This window comes from Aulonocara sp. 'chitande type north' Nkhata Bay, linkage group LG13, assembly GCF_057382095.1.
Source record: "Aulonocara sp. 'chitande type north' Nkhata Bay isolate Kocher_YH1m ecotype deep benthic linkage group LG13, A_spYH_male_GT1.1, whole genome shotgun sequence".
Taxonomy (NCBI): domain Eukaryota; kingdom Metazoa; phylum Chordata; class Actinopteri; order Cichliformes; family Cichlidae; genus Aulonocara; species Aulonocara sp. 'chitande type north' Nkhata Bay.
In genome coordinates, this window is record NC_141356.1 from 26,101,788 (window position 1) to 26,119,837 (window position 18,050).

General features: G+C 38.2%; 1 protein-coding gene and 1 pseudogene across 6 annotated transcripts; both read right to left on the minus strand.

The window, feature by feature from the left end:
* Window positions 1-1,046: 1,046 nt before the first annotated feature.
* On the minus strand, window positions 1,047-7,926 carry LOC147316186 (peroxiredoxin-like 2A). Of its 4 annotated transcripts, none has more exons than XM_086259473.1 (7): window positions 7,850-7,924; window positions 4,753-4,995; window positions 3,810-3,995; window positions 3,265-3,356; window positions 3,019-3,159; window positions 1,525-1,689; window positions 1,047-1,445 (listed from the first exon to the last, which is right to left on the minus strand). In XM_086259473.1, exons 2-7 carry the CDS (start codon window positions 4,946-4,948, stop codon window positions 1,350-1,352), a joined length of 876 nt encoding a protein of 291 aa, XP_086115599.1. In that variant the 5' UTR covers window positions 4,949-4,995; window positions 7,850-7,924; the 3' UTR covers window positions 1,047-1,349. The 4 variants fall into 4 exon arrangements, with proteins under 4 accessions (XP_086115599.1, XP_086115600.1, XP_086115603.1 ...); XM_086259474.1 differs by lacking the exon at window positions 7,850-7,924 and adding an exon at window positions 5,470-5,607; XM_086259477.1 differs by lacking the exon at window positions 4,753-4,995 and having other exon boundaries at window positions 7,850-7,926.
* Window positions 7,927-8,054: 128 nt separating this feature from the next.
* LOC147316187 (peroxiredoxin-like 2A) lies at window positions 8,055-9,927 on the minus strand (annotated as a pseudogene). Of its 2 annotated transcripts, none has more exons than XR_015124454.1 (6): window positions 9,854-9,892; window positions 9,509-9,678; window positions 9,054-9,145; window positions 8,828-8,968; window positions 8,566-8,730; window positions 8,055-8,474 (listed from the first exon to the last, which is right to left on the minus strand). The product of XR_015124454.1 is annotated as a peroxiredoxin-like 2A, transcript variant X2 (transcript). The 2 variants fall into 2 exon arrangements; XR_015124453.1 differs by having other exon boundaries at window positions 8,056-8,474; window positions 9,883-9,927.
* Between the last annotated feature and the right edge of the window lie 8,123 nt (window positions 9,928-18,050).

Sequence of the window (18,050 nt, forward strand, 5' to 3'; positions counted from 1 at the left end):
GCTCCTCTGCATTACTACTGCTTCATATAGAGAGCTATAGATACACAAGTGTGTGTGTGTAAATTGTCCTTGTGGTAGCTCCTATATGTAAAGGACTTTGCCTCGAATTTATACACACTGGCCACTTTATTAAGTACACCATTCAACTGCTGTTTAATGTAAATCTTTGATCGCTCAGTGCATTTCATCATGTAGACATGGTTAAAATAACCTGCCAAATTACATGGGTTCATCCTGCTATCACTTCAATGGGGTAATATGGTTAGATTTTCATGTACCTGTAGGGATCTTGGATGTTGCATTTTGAAACAGTTGAAGTCATCATACTGATGGGGAGTCCCGCAAATGGACCATTACAATATAACCTGCTTAATAAAGCATGGACCAGTTTCTCGGTGCAAATTTGAGATAAGAATTTTCTAACCTTTGATATACTTGCAAGAGGGAGAGAGCCGTTCTGGTGACCTTACTGATGTAATTAATAATACCAAGGTTCCTGACAAGAGTATTTTTTGTGTCTAAAGGTGAAATGATAGAACATAATAAAACCAGACTCATGCAGAGGAATTCTTTTGGTTTGTTTTTGTTGTTGTGCTTTCAAGGATAAAGTTTTAAATGTTCAAAACTCAAAAAAATACTAAAGTTCTCTGAAAACTCTCATAAGAGCTGTGTAAGTTGTTTTATTAGACCAAGTTTTAACCAATATACAAATTACATTTAAAGAAAAAGAAAAGCACAGATATTGGATGAGGTCTTCTTTATTCACTGTTCTGCAGCTGGTATGCAAATGTGCAGATGCATAAAATTCTCTCTCATACGCACAGTCATACAAAAGCGAGCAACGCCTGCACCACAAACAGTCCTCAACATGACGACAGCAGCAGTGTGTGTGTGTGTTTAGGCATCAAACTTGCTCCCCTCGACCAAGAGTTTAGAGTGAAGTTGTCATTATCACACACAGACCGCACGCTCTTGTTATGTCAAAGGAGTGTTTGAGAGCTTGACCAGTAGAAGCAAATTAAGCTTTTACACAGAGTCAACATTTCATTTTCAAGTGACCTTAAATAAATGGCTGCTGCACCTAAAAGGAAGTGATGCCTTTAATTCCCTAACATTTTCATACCCGTGTCAAGAATCTAGCTTGTAGGTGGCTTGATTTTCATAACCAACAGCAAATTACATGTGCAAAAGTCAGCGGCATCTTATGATATTAAACAACACGGACTTCATAAATACCAGAACGTTACTGAAATAATAATTATATTCGATTTTGACTGAAACTCTGCATGAGGTTAAAAATATTCAATTTGCTATTCAAGTTGTGATCTAATAAAAGCGTGCTACGAAAATTATTTCACTGGTACAATTTTTTTAACGGCCTCTAGAACATCGGCCGTGTCCACCTTATCGCCAAACTCCTTCTCGCGGTGTTCCAGGAGGATGCCCTGCCAAAAAACAAAACATGTGCTTAAAAATAGAGACGAATTTTGTGAAGCATCACTGAGCCAAATCTGTGGAAGCTACCTGTTCTGCTGGTCCGATGACAAACACCCCTCCGAGGACAAACCCCTCTCCATTCATGTTGCCCTGGTACCCAGACCTCCAGGCTCGCCTGAAGTTCTGCCACACTCCCAGGCGAATGAACCCCAGGCCTCCCATCCTTCTCTGCACCGGGCCATAAAAACGTTTCTGCAATGCACATTTTAGTTTCAGTCCGCCTCATTTATACACAGCGTACAGCAATTACAGTAGCATTATTTGACTGCTACTCTAAAACTGATTTATCACTGCGTTCTCATGACCCAACACTCTTACTGTCAACAAGCAATCCCTGCACTGCTGCTTGATTTGAGATTAAAGATCATACAAAAGACAGGGGTACTTGTAACTGTGGTTCTGTCAGGACATTCGGTAAAACGGCCCCTTGCAGTTAAGACAAGATGCTGGTCAGGATTAATTTATTCACAGAGCTCCCATTAGAAAAACCATTAGGAGGAAGGAGGAGGGCATTTAAGAGCTTTTTAAGCAGCAGAGGCAATGTCAGAAAGACAAAGAGGAGATATATGCTTGAAAAGCTTAATAGCAGCGAGCTAATGAAACGCGACAGATTAGATCGTGCGTGGATAATGTGTGTGGTGGATACCATTAGAGACGCACTCGTGCCGAGAATGAAAAAGATATCGCTGAGAAAAAAACTCCAAAGAGTTCAGCGGCGATGAATTCAGCCTTTCACATGAACGATTACCTTCCTTTCAAACAGGCCTCCCCTGCTGTTGTGGGTGTAAATATTTAAAAGCCAAACAATTTATCAGCATTAATAACTGACAGATAACAGTACTCATGTTACCATCATGGCAAATAAACATAACCAAGTGATCATAACGACTATGAGCATGTTGATTTAGACGTTTGCAGTGAATCTCTGCAGAACCTACAATGTAAGTGAAGTGAGTGGCCAACGTTGTTGCCAGCGTTTAAGCTTTTTCTGGTTCATTGCGTGCCAGTGTGACCGTGTCCTGTTTCATATGCGGTGTCGGCCAATAAAAACAAAAAGATGCGACGACTTTTTCCACTCCTGCGTCTTCACTCTTTGTTGTGGTCAGTTGGTTTTTTGATTTGTTTTTTTTCCTCGGGGGTAAACATATTTGTCCTTCAAGTTTTCCCATTTCTTTGTACATTCCTTCATTTAAATTCCGATCATTTCAGCAATCACCCTGCAGCAATGTGACATTTGTGAGTGTTTATATTGATGCTATGATTACTTTTTTTGGATGATATGGCAGTTATTATTATTCTTTCATATATTAAATTCAAAAAAGTCACCTGAAATGCACAGGAGGACTCGACATGCATTTCAGTACACCATACGGTTTCAGTTACGAGGTAGCTACGATGGTGATTTCCTGCTGAAGCCTAAACCGGAAATCTATGCTAGAGGTTTTTCAGTTCAGCCAGGAACTCTCAGATTATTCTCACAATTTTTCTGAGCATGCCCACTTGTTATCTACAGCTGCTAACCTGTTCATCAATATAGATGTCCCCAGCGAAGTGCGGTCTGAAGTCCCGGATCTCTGTGCCGATGTCCTCTTTCACAACAGCAACCAGAGGGACCCCGAGCTCTTCCAGCTGGGGCTTCAGAGAGGACAGCGCAGAGGCCTCCTGCAGCAAGACAAAAATACCAAAAAGAGAAAATCAATCTCATCACATGCACTTATAGTTGAGTGGAAACAGACAATGTTCATTCACAGAGACTTTTGGCGTCACCTCTCTGCACAAAAATCATCCAGGTCTTCTTACAGCCATGACCACAGCCCCATTCGTCTCCCACAGGCTCTTTGCTTTGATGACCTTCTCATCTGCAGACAAACCCACATTGAACTATTTCTTATCAAATCAAATCAAATCAAATGACCTCACGCGTTAGCGATTAAACGCAAGTCGCAAAGATTACGAATGCCACAGTTAAAAGAATCTAACAGAGTTTGCAAGATAGAGAAAACAACAAAATGTTCACGGTCACATGGTGCATCTCTTTCACGATGTTCATTAAATACTCAGCATAGGAATTTGACCAAAGTTTACAATGATTTAATCTGCCAGAAAATTCTAGAAAGTGGCTTCACTTTACATACTACACAAAACCTCATTCGCTGCATGTGTAATGTGTCGAAACGCGCACGAGGAAAGGAAACCACATGTGGCTGATTCTAGTGCTTATGTAACTTTATATTTCCTTTTAATAGCCTTAACTACATCTGCTGTTAGTCTGGTACATTCCAATATTGTACTGTATCAGAACGCTTTCTTACCACCCGTGGTGGAGTGCAGATCAGCATCTTCAAGGTACTGCAGCGTTGCATTGGCAGCTTTAGTAAGACACAGATCCGTGTTGGCCAGGAAGATCCCAGTTAGCGCAGCTCCGACGGCACCCAGACCCACAGCCCACATCCCCATTCCAAAGAGCTCGCCCTCCAGCCCAGAAGCAGAGGACAAAACTGCAACACAAAAAAGCAAAAGCATGTTGAGAAGAAGAAACATAAGCATAAGGGACATTAACTGTTCTTTATTAGAACAATATTTCACAGTGCTAGTGCAGACATCACATCTCAACTGAGATTGCATCTCAACAAGGCTCAGCATGCCCATTTTATTTGAATCTGGTGCAGACTGTAGTCTGTGAGTGTGCGTTTGTTTTTGCCACTGTACTCTTATCTAAAACTCACCCATGCGATTAAATTCCTCACACACAAAGATCTGCAGGCAAATTTCGACTAGAGCAAATGTGCTTCTCGATAAAGCACAGCTAACCGCAGAGTTTGTTTTTTGTTGACAGTGTCTTTTAGAAAATATCGCAGCATAACATCAGGCTGCAACTACTTATTTTATTGTTTTAATTATTTAAAACATAATCTATCACCATTTCCCAGAACTGAAAATCTTTAAATATGGTTTGTTTTAGGGTTTTTTTGTAATTTTATTTTCTGAGAACTGGTTTATCGATTAACTGCCGAAGGGTTGGTAAACTGTGCGTATGGGACTCCAATCTGACGTTAATTGAATTATTAAATGACTCGTTTAACTTGTTTGTTTTTGTAACATTTCAACCTGGAGTCATTCCAGTGTACGCTAAGTGGGAAGAAAGAAAAAAAAAAAAAAAAAAAAAGAGTCGCCATGCACAGGTGAACAAACCTGAAGTCTGGGCTGTGACAGAGATTGGCTAACTGTGTAGGGAGCAATCAAATGTGTCCTTGCCTGAAAGGATCTTGTTTGGGTCTGGACTGGCTTTGGCTTTACTTTGGTGAAACGGGGCAGCCTGGGTCCTTAGAAACTGAGGCCTGGCTGTGGTGGAGGGCTGGCTGCCTGGGTTAGAGCCCCTCACGGAGAGGGCAGAACAGCGGAGGGCAAGCCTCCAGCTCAAAGCTGTGGAACATCTGGACAGAGCCAGCATGGTGGATAAAGTCTGATGATCTGACTACACACACTCTTAAGATTTCGCTGGAAGACAGAAACACAAGTCGTTTCTAAGCAGGTTAAAGCATAGTGCAGTGCAATGCCATAAACAAACAACAGCATAATCCACCTTTATCAAAAGCTAAAGTCAAGGATCGACTTGACAAGTTTAAAGGAAAAGAATTTCAAACTTTTGCTTTCATTGTGATCCAATTATCAGGTTTTACCACCTGTTAAACAAGTTCGCCAGGCTTCAGTTACGCTCACACTGCAGACGGTGCAATCAAATGTAACAAAAGCATAACGTACAAAATGTTTGATCTTCCTTACAAAGTCTACTGTGTAACTATTTTTCAAGTTCCTACTTTTGCCCCTTAAGTTCTCTTCTGTGTAGCAATAAAGACAGAAATTACACTGAAAACCAAAACACTGTTGCCAGTTTACAGCATGCTACACAGAGGGAGTCAAATCTGGCTTTTCTATATAGTCAACTTTAAAGTAAGATCAGAAAATACTAACTTGTCTCCATTGCCAAAGAATGAGTGAATGCGTCCCCTCCTGTGGTTCAGCCCATCCGGTTTAAAACTCAATCACCCAAAAGCATTTGAGTTCTGACTCCTTATTACTCAGAAAATGAAGAACCAAAAAAATATAACCGCAGCAGCCAATCATCTGTGCAACGCACACAAGAGTCTGACTTTCTACATCTGCAGAGCCAGAAGTGAAAAAAAGAAAAAAAAAGCTGTCAACACTGACTGCTGATCAGAATCTAGTCTTCCACAAAACATGTAAACAATGAGCACGACCAGTAAATTACAAGTTTCCTAAAAAATAAAATGCTTCACTGGTGATAGCGCAACAAACCCTGTGGTATAAAGTAAATTAGTTGATTTATCTACACTTTATTTGAACGTTTTTTTGCTTTGCTTTTCACTTCTTTCATCTGTCATCTTGCTGTAGAGTGAGTCCTTTAACTCATTTACACCTCAAGTGCATGTCGATGAGAATACCGTGCAACTTTATACTTTTTCTAAAGTAGACGTTTGAATAAAATATTTGACAGCTACAGTAAAAAAGTAACCTGCTACGACATTAAAATAACTTTTTTATTTTATTTTTACTTGTGTTAAAGTATTCATAAGCTTTTCGTGGCTCAATCTGTGACTTTTACCTGGAGAACTAGCGTGTCACTCATTATCACAATTGATAACTCAATGTAATTATGAGCTGATTTGTATAAAGCAGCTATGAGTAGATGTATGGCATTAGTATTGTCTACTCTTTGTTATTGCATAAATATTTTCATATTATACCCCACGACTAAGGGTGTAATTATCCAAGAATTAAATCTAATTTCCATGTTTGTTTGTTTTTAATCTGAAATTACAATGCAGTTATATTTGGCTGAAATACGTAGCGGATGAGACACTAGAATAAGGGGGTAATACCTTTGTTTGTACCGGAAAGAAGAAATAATTATGTGTAATTTTAACCCTGTAAGGCCTGAACCATGAAATAAATGCAACAAAACCAATTCTTTGTTTACTGAACTTAATATATTAATAATTATGATAATTATTATTAAATGTGTTGTCAATTTCTGAATAATTATGATGCATGTATGAGTTTTAATTTGTATAGTTTATGCTAGATCTGGCATTTTTAAACAGTTTATTGCTTAAAAATGTATTGTTCACTTTATTCGGGTTTTCAAGGAAAAGTACGGTGGCCCTGAGAGGCCAAACGGACTTCCGTTTGGACTTCCTGGCGTGTTTTGTGTGCTTTTGCAGCATTTTTCTTATTGCTTCCGATCCAGAAACACTAGAGCATCTATTTTTCACTTGTCAGTATGTTAATGCTTTTTGGTTTGAAATACACTGTTGGGTTTCACTCAGAATTTCCAATGTACCTGCCTTCACATCTAAGGATATTCTTTACTTTATGGACAATCTGGATTCTGAAATCTCAGATGTTGTCAATTTTGTAATAGTGCTCTGTAAGTTTTTATTCATTTATGTAAGTGGAAGAATGCCTCTCCTATGTTTACCATCTTCTTGAATTACTTTTGTCAATATTTTAAGTCACTTAAGCTTATTTCAAATATGAACAAAAAAACTGCTGTACTATACTGTAAAATCACAAAATACTTGCTATTCTAATTTTCCTGCCTGTGTCAAAAGGTCTATGTTCCTTATTACTTTACCCTAGAAACTTTTATTTTCTCCCTGTAAAGTTATGATGACTTGCTTCACCAACTTTATAATGTAAATTGTTACAATTCTGGTCTGTTTCCTTGACTTGTTTTGTATATGAAAATTTGTTTCAATAAAAAAAATTTAAAAAAAATTCTTATTGCTGGTGGGGTTTTTTTAAGTTGCAGTACGTTTGGCCTCTCAGGGCCACCGTAGAAAAGAAAAATAAAACCATTACACTGATGATGTAGAGGTCTCAAAAACCCATGTGTCAACGCATTAATAGTTCCTCTACCTTTGACATTTAGCATACATGTGAATCAGATGATGAGATGGCAAAAACTAACTAACAGTCGCCCACAGATCACACGATACAAATAATGACCTTGATACTGGTAATTGTGTAAGATGTTTGTTTACGATGACAACTGCCCAGGCAGACCAAACTTCAAAACTGTAAATGAAAAGGTGTGATTATCTGGACGATTGCAACTGCGTGAAAGATACTGTCAAAGTCCAGAGAAGTTACTGTGGTTTATCACAGCGTCGCCGCCTCATAGATAAACCGTCTCCCGTAAATTAGCATCTAAAATGAATACCGAGTCTGCAACCTGAGCCAGCCGTGCCTGCCAATGCATCCGTGCTTGCTCCGAAAATGTCACCGTGACAAAGATAATGAAGTAGTTTTTCAAAAAATACACACTTACCAAAATCTATTTAGCCACCAGTAACGCCTCTCACTAAACGGCTTGTCTTCGGACTTTTGCGCAGGCGTACTAACCGATTCTAAGCGCAGGGGAAACTAATCGAGCAAGATTTAATATCGTTTGACGTAATTGAGAAAAGTCAAAGCAAGACTGAGAAACAGGTAAATGTGCGGGCTCTCTATGAGCATCGCTGATGTATCGTTTTATTGTTAACTACTAGGGATGCAGTTTACATTAAATTTTCATCATATTAGGCCCAGATTAAGGTGTTGGTTTTGTGCGCTTTGGGATCAGAGCTGTTCTGTCTTTATTAGTTTAGAAACAACCCATCATTAAAAACACACAAAACATCATTACACAGTCGAGCTCATATAACCAGACATTGAGTCATTACACATTTAAAGTGTCACATTTTAACCACATCGCATGACATCTCAGCTTGTTCATTCTTATTTGCTAGAGGACATGCTTTTAGGAACATGTTATCTATCACTATCACACAAGCTAATAATAATTCTGGCATCTATCCTTTCATGTCTTCTCGCATTTTGCGGGCTGCTCTGAGCACTGCCAGCATATTCACTTTATCCCCAAATTCCTTCTCCCGGTGCTCCAGTAGAATACCCTGGGAGAAGAAATATAATCAATCATAACCAATGAAAATATCCAGATACACTTGCGATAAGGTATTTTTTCAAACTTCACTTGTGCTCTACCTGATCTCCTGGCCCAATGACAAAGACTCCTCCCAGCACTAGTCCTTCACCTCTTAGGTTTCCCCAGAAGCCCCTCCTGTAGGCCCTCCAGATGTTCCTCCACACACCGATGCGCAGAAACATGGAGAGACACATCCACCTCACTTGTGGGCCATAGAAGTTTTTCTGTGAGAGTGAATATAAAGCTTATTGGCTTTAATTATGAAACCTTCCTTTTTTCTTTGAATATCCCAAAACATTGCATAGAGGAGCAACATAAGACCTTCTGATCCACGTAGACTTTCCCCAAAAAGTATTTCTTGAAGCAGTCCAGCTCCTTGCCGAGGTTTTCTTTCACCACCGCAATGAGGGGAACTTCAAGGTCCTGCAGCTGGGAGTTCAGAGAGGACAGCTCAGCAGCCTCCTAGAGGGACAAGGAAAGAAAGAATCAAAAGCATGAGTGAAAGATAAGCAGTTCTTTTTACACACATGGGTATCTCACTTCATACCTCTCTGCACAGTAATCATCCGGGTCGGCGTACGACCATGACTACAGCTCCAGTCTTCTCCCACAGGGTTTTGGCCTTGTGTCTCTCATGGACTAAAAGAGACAGCAGAGCATTTCTGAATCTAAATGCCACTGAGTTTCCCTTAAAGAAAGAGAACTCACATCCTTAAAATGAACCATATTTATGTGTCTTAAAAATCTTCTCTCCTCTAAATGTTAATGAAAGTTTGAATGGTGTTGGATAATTTTACAAATTTACAATTTTTCACATAATTTAATTACTCTCTCCGTTTATCAGTCTTGCAGACAAGTTCCTGTGTTAATACACACACACACACACACACACACACATATATATATATATACTTTTTCCCACCACAAAAAAAAAATACAATTTGCATTTCAAATGTTCAGATCTCTAAGTTGTTATAATTTTAATACTGTTCTTTGACTTACCCCCTCCAGTTGTCTTCAGCTCTGTGTCCTCCAATATTTTTAGGTCGGCCCAGACTGGTTTGGTCTGGAACCAGTCTGTAATGGAGCTTATGACCTCTGCAACAAACAGACTCACTGCCTTCAGGACAGTGGTAACAGTCACCATGGTCCTAAACTGGCTCTATGAAGACCTGCACAGAAAGCAAGCACAAAGATTAACTTTCAGATATGTTTCCGTCTTTATCGCACGCTCATGCAAGCTGGGAATCAAGATGATCTCAAAGTCTTTTCATGGGACAGTCCCTCTGAATGTCACCAAACTAAACAACATAAAATAGTGTCATTAATAATGTATAAGCACTTAACTGAACTAGAATCTGTAAAGTAACTCTTACCAGGCTGTGCTGCACGGAGAAATGTGGAGAAATCTTATGTTTTCAAGCAGCCTGGTAATCTCTCAACCCTCAGATCAGCCCAATCACAGTCAAATCCTTACTCATATGAAGAAAACATGCAAGGAATTCCTCAAAATCTGCTGTTAAACAGGGATTACGATGAGCTGAATTCTCAGTACCAGGTTCAGCATGGTGCAGCACAGACAGCTTATCAAGCAGCAATGCAGACTCGGTGGTGCAACAGCATTTTTGGATATTTATTTAATGAGTTATGTTGTTCTAATTACAATTAAGCTGCTAACATTAATAAATAAAACTAGACAGGAACTCAGAGGTTGCTTATGGATGTTGCACTTTTCTGTGATTCTTCATTACTTGCCAGCAAAACAAGCTGAAAGTAACTGGACATCTCTTGTGATCAGCTGAGACCAACACTGACACCTGCAGGAGGTTAACGACATTACAAAGTCTGCAGTAGCTGACTTCCATGATACAAATAGCATTGTTTATTATTGTTTTGCTCATTCATCAATCCCACATTTTAATCAGTTTTCCAGTTATAGCCAAGTCAAGAATTGATTAAACATGCCTCTGTGTACCACACATTAGTCTATTAGACATGTTGAGCCATCTGCAGTTGTGATATTCAGGTTTTGCTCAGTTCCACATATAACGAATTTCATTAATTCATTCTGGGTGTTAGAAAAACATTGTTAAAAAGAAATGTTTTAACTTTACTTAAACGTTTTTATTGAAAAACACTGTCTTTGAGAACTGATTTGATGATTTTTTTTTGTTCAGCTTTTTTTTTTTTTTTTGTACTTTTTAGATTTGTTGTGAAGGACTAATGCAAAGTGTAACTGTCTGCCGTTCAGTGCAATGATCTGCTGAAATTTCTGTTTTATTTTTGTTAAATTGGAAATTTTGTGAAAGCCCAGATTTAACCTCAGATAAACTACAGGTTAAGGAGTTGGTGTCTGGTTTCAGTGTCAGATATATTTGAGTATCATGAGCATAATGGTTGTTGTTTTCCCTAAATCAGATTAATGAAATTACAAATTTTAATCTATTTGAAATGCAAAATCAGTCAAATTCTCACATTTGACCTTGATTTTGACTTATTTTTTTGTAAACTAATTTTTCTTGAAAAGCTAAATGCTGCCCATTAGTTTATTTCTAACCTTGTATCCTTTTCTGCTTGTCCCTATCTGTAGCAATAAAACAACTGATATATGCTTAAAATCAGCATTCCCATTACAATGACATTGCAGTTTACTACTTTATTACCTAATAATGCAGTAAAATAGAGTGGGCCAGTAAATAAATAATCGTTTTAATGTAGTGGTTTTGCAGGTGGATATTTCCTGATATTGAGGGCATTGCTATTAATGTTAGAAAAACTGGTGGTAGTACTCTTTTTCAACAAGCCAAAGGACTGAAGATAGAAGATACTGAGGAAAGATTTAATTACACAGAGGCAAGTCAAACGAATATCATGCCTTGCTCCATGATTTCTATGTGGAAAGTGGATTGCTAGAGTGGTATTGAGGGTAATATTTCACTCATTGGTGTCAGCTTCACAGAGGAATGTGCTGAGAGTCCCAAATGGGCTGGAGTACAGATAGGGCAGGGTGACTCTCCACCAGCCCAGCTGCTGCACTCCCTCTGGCTCAGCCATGTGCTGGGTTAATCTGCCCAGAGGCGTCTTTTTGTTGCTGTAAATGATTATAGGTCGTTTACTTGGTAACGTAACAGATGACCTGTTTTTGTTTTCGTTTATATTAGAAAAAACTCATCCATTTGTGATGATTTAATGTGCTTTAACCATTGTGTAAAACTCATCTGTCTTGGCTTTGTTTCCCTGCTGGTGTTCCCGTCACACTAACACACAAATGCAAACATATAAACAAATGTAGAACACTGTTGTGTGGGACCAGTGCTGCTGGGAGTGTGTGGGACAGACAGCCAATCAAAGCTGAAGAACTGCGCCCCACCTCCTGTGTGGTGTTGTTGCTCATTTGCATTGGTTGACATGTTATGTTCTTATTGCACTCGTGAAGCCAATCAGCGAGCTAAAGCTGTAGTTAAAGAAGGAGAGTGAGAATGATAGCAATTGTAATCTGTGCCTGGTACCTTGATGGTGGAGATAGATTTGCTTTCTTTATTTGTTAAAATTGTGAGCAAATTGTAATAATCATATTTTTGATATGAAAGGATTTTCAAGCCAATAATTCAGATGACTACAAACAACAAGCCAGTAGGTAGTAAAAGTCTGCAAAACCACAAACTTTTGATAAGAAATCACTATGTATCTGAGCATATAGTAAATTAAATCTGGTGACAAACTGTGTGCATTATCTGCTGTTTACTGACTGCTGCTGCTTATATAACAAGTTGTAGGGCACACACTAAACCCTCTGCAATCTCTCAACTGTGCAATAAAAGTCCAAGCCAGGAGAGATCCGACTTTTCCTGCCTGCTCTCACTGCCATCCAGATGAAACTGGTTGGTGACTAGATGAGCTCAGGTTGTGGAGAGGTGAGCTGCAGAGGTAAACTGCATGTCCTTGAACCTGAGGAAAGACAAACAGGTGTTAACACCCACTCCCTCTGAGGCCCTCGGGGTTCGCTTAACATATCTTGTTCTGTCAAGTTTGAGTCTGACTGACCCTCAAGCCCCGAGGTGACCCAGAAACCATGACCCGGCTTTAAAAGACACACTTTCAGGTAGCCAATCAAACAGGAGGAGGTTACACTGTCACGTGGCTTGATCTTGTCAAAGTGCTTTCGGATTGGAGGGGCAACATTGGGAAATATTGCAGCTTAAATGACGATTAAAAAGAAATGGAACTTGGTAATTAATGTTCAAAATACGTGAAGGTTTAAATACACTGGAAAGCTCCCTTGTAGAAATACAAAGTTCATAAGTCTACTATCTTTTGTGCTTTTCATTTTCCGACAGGCTCTTAGTAGCTGAAAGTTCAAGAGGATTTGAACTTTAGACCCTATCTAGTGTGTGTGTCTTCGGTAAATTTCAAACACACAATGACTAATTAGAAGATATCAAACAATTCATGGTTACATGGCACATTTTAGTGTATACCCAAATGTTCCTCCACATCAATTAAATAGAAGAAAAATAAATAAGACAGCTCTACATGGAGTTTCTTTATAGAAACAAAATAGTAACGATAATCTTCAATGAATGGAGCTTATACTAATAATTTCTAATTAGCTTGAATTAATATGATAATCAGTTTAAGAACTCAGAGTGGTCCCCACTACAGGGATTGTAGAATTATTAGGCAAGTTGTATTTTTGAGGAATAATTTTATTATTGAACAACAACCATGTTCTCAATGAACCCAAAAAACTCAGTAATATCAAAGCTGAATGTTTTTGGAAGTAGTTTTTAGTTTGTTTTTAGTTTTAGCTATTTTAGGGGGATATCTGTGTGTGCAGGTGACTATTACTGTGCATAATTATTGGGCAACTTAACAAAAACAAATATATACCCATTTCAATTATTTATTTTTACCAGTGACACCAATATAACATCTCCACATTCACAAATATACATTTCTGACATTCAAAAACAAAACAAAAACAAATCAGCGACCAATATAGCCACCTTTCTTTGCAAGGACACTCAAAAGCCTGCCATCCATGGATTCTGTCAGTGTTTTGATCTGTTCACCATCAACATTGCGTGCAGCAGCAACCACAGCCTCCCAGACACTGTTCAGAGAGGTGTACTGTTTTCCCTCCTTGTAAATCTCACATTTGATGATGGACCACAGGTTCTCAATGGGGTTCAGATCAGGTGAACAAGGTGGCCATGTCATTAGTTTTTCTTCTTTTATACCCTTTCTTGCCAGCCACGCTGTGGAGTACTTGGACGCGTGTGATGGAGCATTGTCCTGCATGAAAATCATGTTTTTCTTGAAGGATGCAGACTTCTTCCTGTACCACTGCTTGAAGAAGGTGTCTTCCAGAAACTGGCAGTAGGACTGGGAGTTGAGCTTGACTCCATCCTCAACCCGAAAAGGCCCCACAAGCTCATCTTTGATGATACCAGCCCAAACCAGTACTCCACCTCCACCTTGCTGGCGTCTGAGTCGGACTGGAGCTCTCTGCCCTTTACCAATCCAGCCACGGGCCCATCCATCTGGCCCATCAAGACTCACTCTCATTTCATCAGTCCATAAAACCTTAGAAAAACCAGTCTTGAGATATTTCTTGGCCCAGTCTTGACGTTTCAGCTTGTGTGTCTTGTTCAGTGGTGGTCGTCTTTCAGCCTTTCTTACCTTGGCCATGTCTCTGAGTATTGCACACCTTGTGCTTTTGGGCACTCCAGTGATGTTGCAGCTCTGAAATATGGCCAAACTGGTGGCAAGTGGCATCTTGGCAGCTGCACGCTTGACTTTTCTCAGTTCATGGGCAGTTATTTTGCGCCTTGGGTTTTCCACACGCTTCTTGCGACCCTGTTGACTATTTTGAATGAAACGCTTGATTGTTCGATGAATACGCTTCAGAAGCTTTGCAATGTTGAGACTGCTGCATCCCTCTGCAAGATATCTCACTATTTTTGACTTTTCTGAGCCTGTCAAGTCCTTCTTTTGACCCATTTTTCTCAGTCAATCATTAACAAATACTCTCTTTTTGTGAGTTCACATGTACACACAGCAACATGCGCTTGTGTTGAGCATTTTTAGACCAAAACATACAGGGGTGTATGATCCAGAGGTCAATCAGTTATGACACCAGAGTGGTTCTCCACTTTCTTTGGCATCAAACAGGACTTTCACATCTTCTCTGGTTTGATGTAGTTCACGTTTTGTTATGTTAAATCCCCTCTGACCTCTGTCTCCTATTAGATAGCTTATTATTAGATTTTGAAGGTAGCGCAGTGTCCCTGTGGTAGGACACTCAGTACACTCTAAATCTAACCAGGTTCTGACTGGTTTTATTTTTTACAGCAGGAGACATGACTAAATAAGGCGTGTCTACTAACAATCTCCTACTATGTTGTTATTGCCCAACATGTTTGCTAAGTCATGCTTTAAAATCTGAGATAGCAATGTACAAAGGAAATTAGGTATTTTAGATCAATCCATAAAAATAGTTTGATTGCTGTTATTTTGCATTTCATGTATACAGTTCACTCTTTCAACTAGGAATTTAGGTTATCCATTTTTTATTTGTAATGTCAAATTAGGTTTCATTGTTTTTCATGTAATTATTACTAAAACAACACAGGTAGATAAATTATTTCTGGCTAATTTCTACAATTGAAAAATGTTTCAGTTAGCACTAAGCTAATTTATGTTTGAATATTAGGCGATTTTTTAGCTAAATATTAGCTAACTGTGCATTGCTAGTGACATTTTAACTGTTGCTTTCAGCTAAGTATATATAATTAACACGTGCCTACTATTTCAAATTAACTATTTAAGATCAGCTATTGATGCATTTGTCAACTGTTTAAGGTTTTCAGCTTATATGATGAATTAGAGTTGAAAAACAAATGATTTAGCCATAAACAAAGGGTTTTGTTTTTGTTTTGTTTTTTTACTATCTATGATTTTAGCTAAATGTCTAAATTTTTAGCTGTTTCTTAACAGTTACGATATCGTTGTTAACTGTTAGCTGTTTTCTTTGGCTATCAAGTATTTTAATAATTTCAGATTGCCTGATAATGGTTTCATCTAATTATTGTTATCACTACTAATTTTTTTTCCTTTACATTTATATTACAACATTACTTTTAGCTAAATATCTCTAATTAGCCAGGGGTGGGAGTGGGAGGTTGTTTGACTGTTTGTTTTTTATATTTCTTGTTTTTGCTTTTACCTTTGGCTTAATATTTAACAGTACATCAGTTAAAAACAGTACTTTTATCGCTTTTAATATCTTAGCTAACAATCTTAAGCTATTAACTCTTTGTCCATTATGTTAATCTACTATTTATATTTTTCTCTATGATAACGATACAATAAATGTTTCGTAGATATTTTGTTGACTCTATTTACATATAGGGGATTTTCACATACTTCGCTGAAGACATATGTGCCACCCTGCCAAGACCTCTTGTCCCTCCTTTGCCCCCTTTGTAAAATTTTCTAGCTGCACTATGCTAATTTATATTACCTTTAAATATTTTAACTATAAACTATATAATAGATAGTTCAGATATCTTAGCTAGATAGCTGTGCAGATTTCAGGTTCGGTGAGCATGCTACTTATGTGAGTGGTATTTATTTGTAAGTCAACACAGCTGTTTCTCATTTTCGCCTACCCTCCTGTATTTCCTAAAAATTCCAAATTCCTCTCTTGTGTGCATTCCTGATTATCAGTTGTTTTCACTAATTTCATCAAGCCGATTATTATTGCAAAGCTCTTGTTTTCAGCAATAAGTTCCACAATGCATAATACATACATCAAATCTGCTTTAAAAGTCCCAAAGCTGTCAGGAAGAGTGGTATTTTATTCACTACAGGAAGCTAGTTAAAATTCTCATCTCATTTCTCAAGGCCAACTCAACACTGAGTGAAATTAGAGCCAGATGATGGAAAGACGTAGAGAAAAAGGATTGGCCCACTGCACTCTTGTTGCATTTAATGGGACAAGAAACTGAGTCAGAGCCATTTTTCTGTATGTTAATGTTTCTTCAAGCATGTATTGTGTTTGTATTTATATGATAGTGAGGATCTTTTCCTAAGCATCCCTTTATAGCTCCTAATATTTTGCAAAAACACAGACACGGTGAATCACGAGAAGGTCATTAGGTATCTAAGAGACATATCTTCATTTATTTGATCTTCTCTCCGGACAGGGTTTGATATTTTCTGCAGTTGTATACAAAGACAAGAGCCCCAGGCTGGGACTTGGATGGAAAAGTGCATTCAGGCAACAGGTGACTGTCTTCTCTAAACCTAATTATTGGCAATGAAATAAACTAATTATATAGATCTGAACCAAAGTACAAATTTCACGTATTTATTCTTTTTAAAATGTCTTTTGCTTTTAGAGTGTTTTTTCTTTAAAGTTGTGACTTTATTGGGACTTGGAGATTTCAATTAGAGAATACAGTCATAAAAAAACAGGTATGTTTGCTCATGTAGTGGAGTGGAGTTTTGAGGCAGTATTTTTTAACCTTAATTTTCCCTTTAATTTGATTTCTATTTGAATTGCACTAATAATTAAAATCAGATGTTATAAATAGGACACTTATGATGAAGGTGACTGTTTTGTGCCCTTTAAATCAAATGTGCCTTTATATGGTACATTTTTGTGGTTGGTATTTGTAGTTATTAAACTACTGGCAAATGTCTACATGATGAAATGAATCGTAAGCTTGAAAATATTTGAGCAGTAACAATGTTTAATAGCACCGAGTAGAGTATAAAGAAGTATAAAAAAAGAAGTATAAAATTCATAAGCAGCTCAAGTGTATTCGAAGAAATGTTGGTCAATTTCCAGCTGCAGTTTAATAAAATGTAAAATCAGGAAAACGTATCAAATTCAAATGAATGAATAGAAAATCATTTTGGTCAGTACACCAAATAATGAACTACACTGTAAAAGGAAACATTAAAATGTAGTACAGTGTTCTGTTTTTAATTTATTTCCATATTTTTGAAACCACAGATTGATTTTTTTCTATTTTATTTGTTGATTTAGTTTTACTGTGTAACTTTTAAAGTTTCTCTTATTCATAAGTCCTTTCTAGTAATTTTTTGTGTCTTTTCACCACAGCAGTGTAAACTGATTTACTTGAATGATGTAAACACAAGTAATTGCATCATTTTCCTGCTAACAGCAGCTACCTTTCTCTCTCTGTCCATAGGCTACCCTAACTTGGCTGTCCCACCTGTGTGTTGTGGGGGGTAGGGGAACTCCTTCTCAAAGATGTTTCTGCTTGGACACGGAAACGTCCCGCCCTGAAGCAGAGCAGTCAGAGCAGGTGGAGACTGAAAACACACTATTGAACATTACAATGTTTACAAAGGGTTAACAAGCAGTTTGAGCTGAAATTCCCTCCCATCATCCACTCCCCCTGGAATGGACTGTCCCATGGATTCGTGTGTGTGTGTGTGTGTGTGTGTGTGTGTGTAAATGAGTTACAGAATGCGTGTGTGTCCCCTTAGCCATATATATTGGGCCATG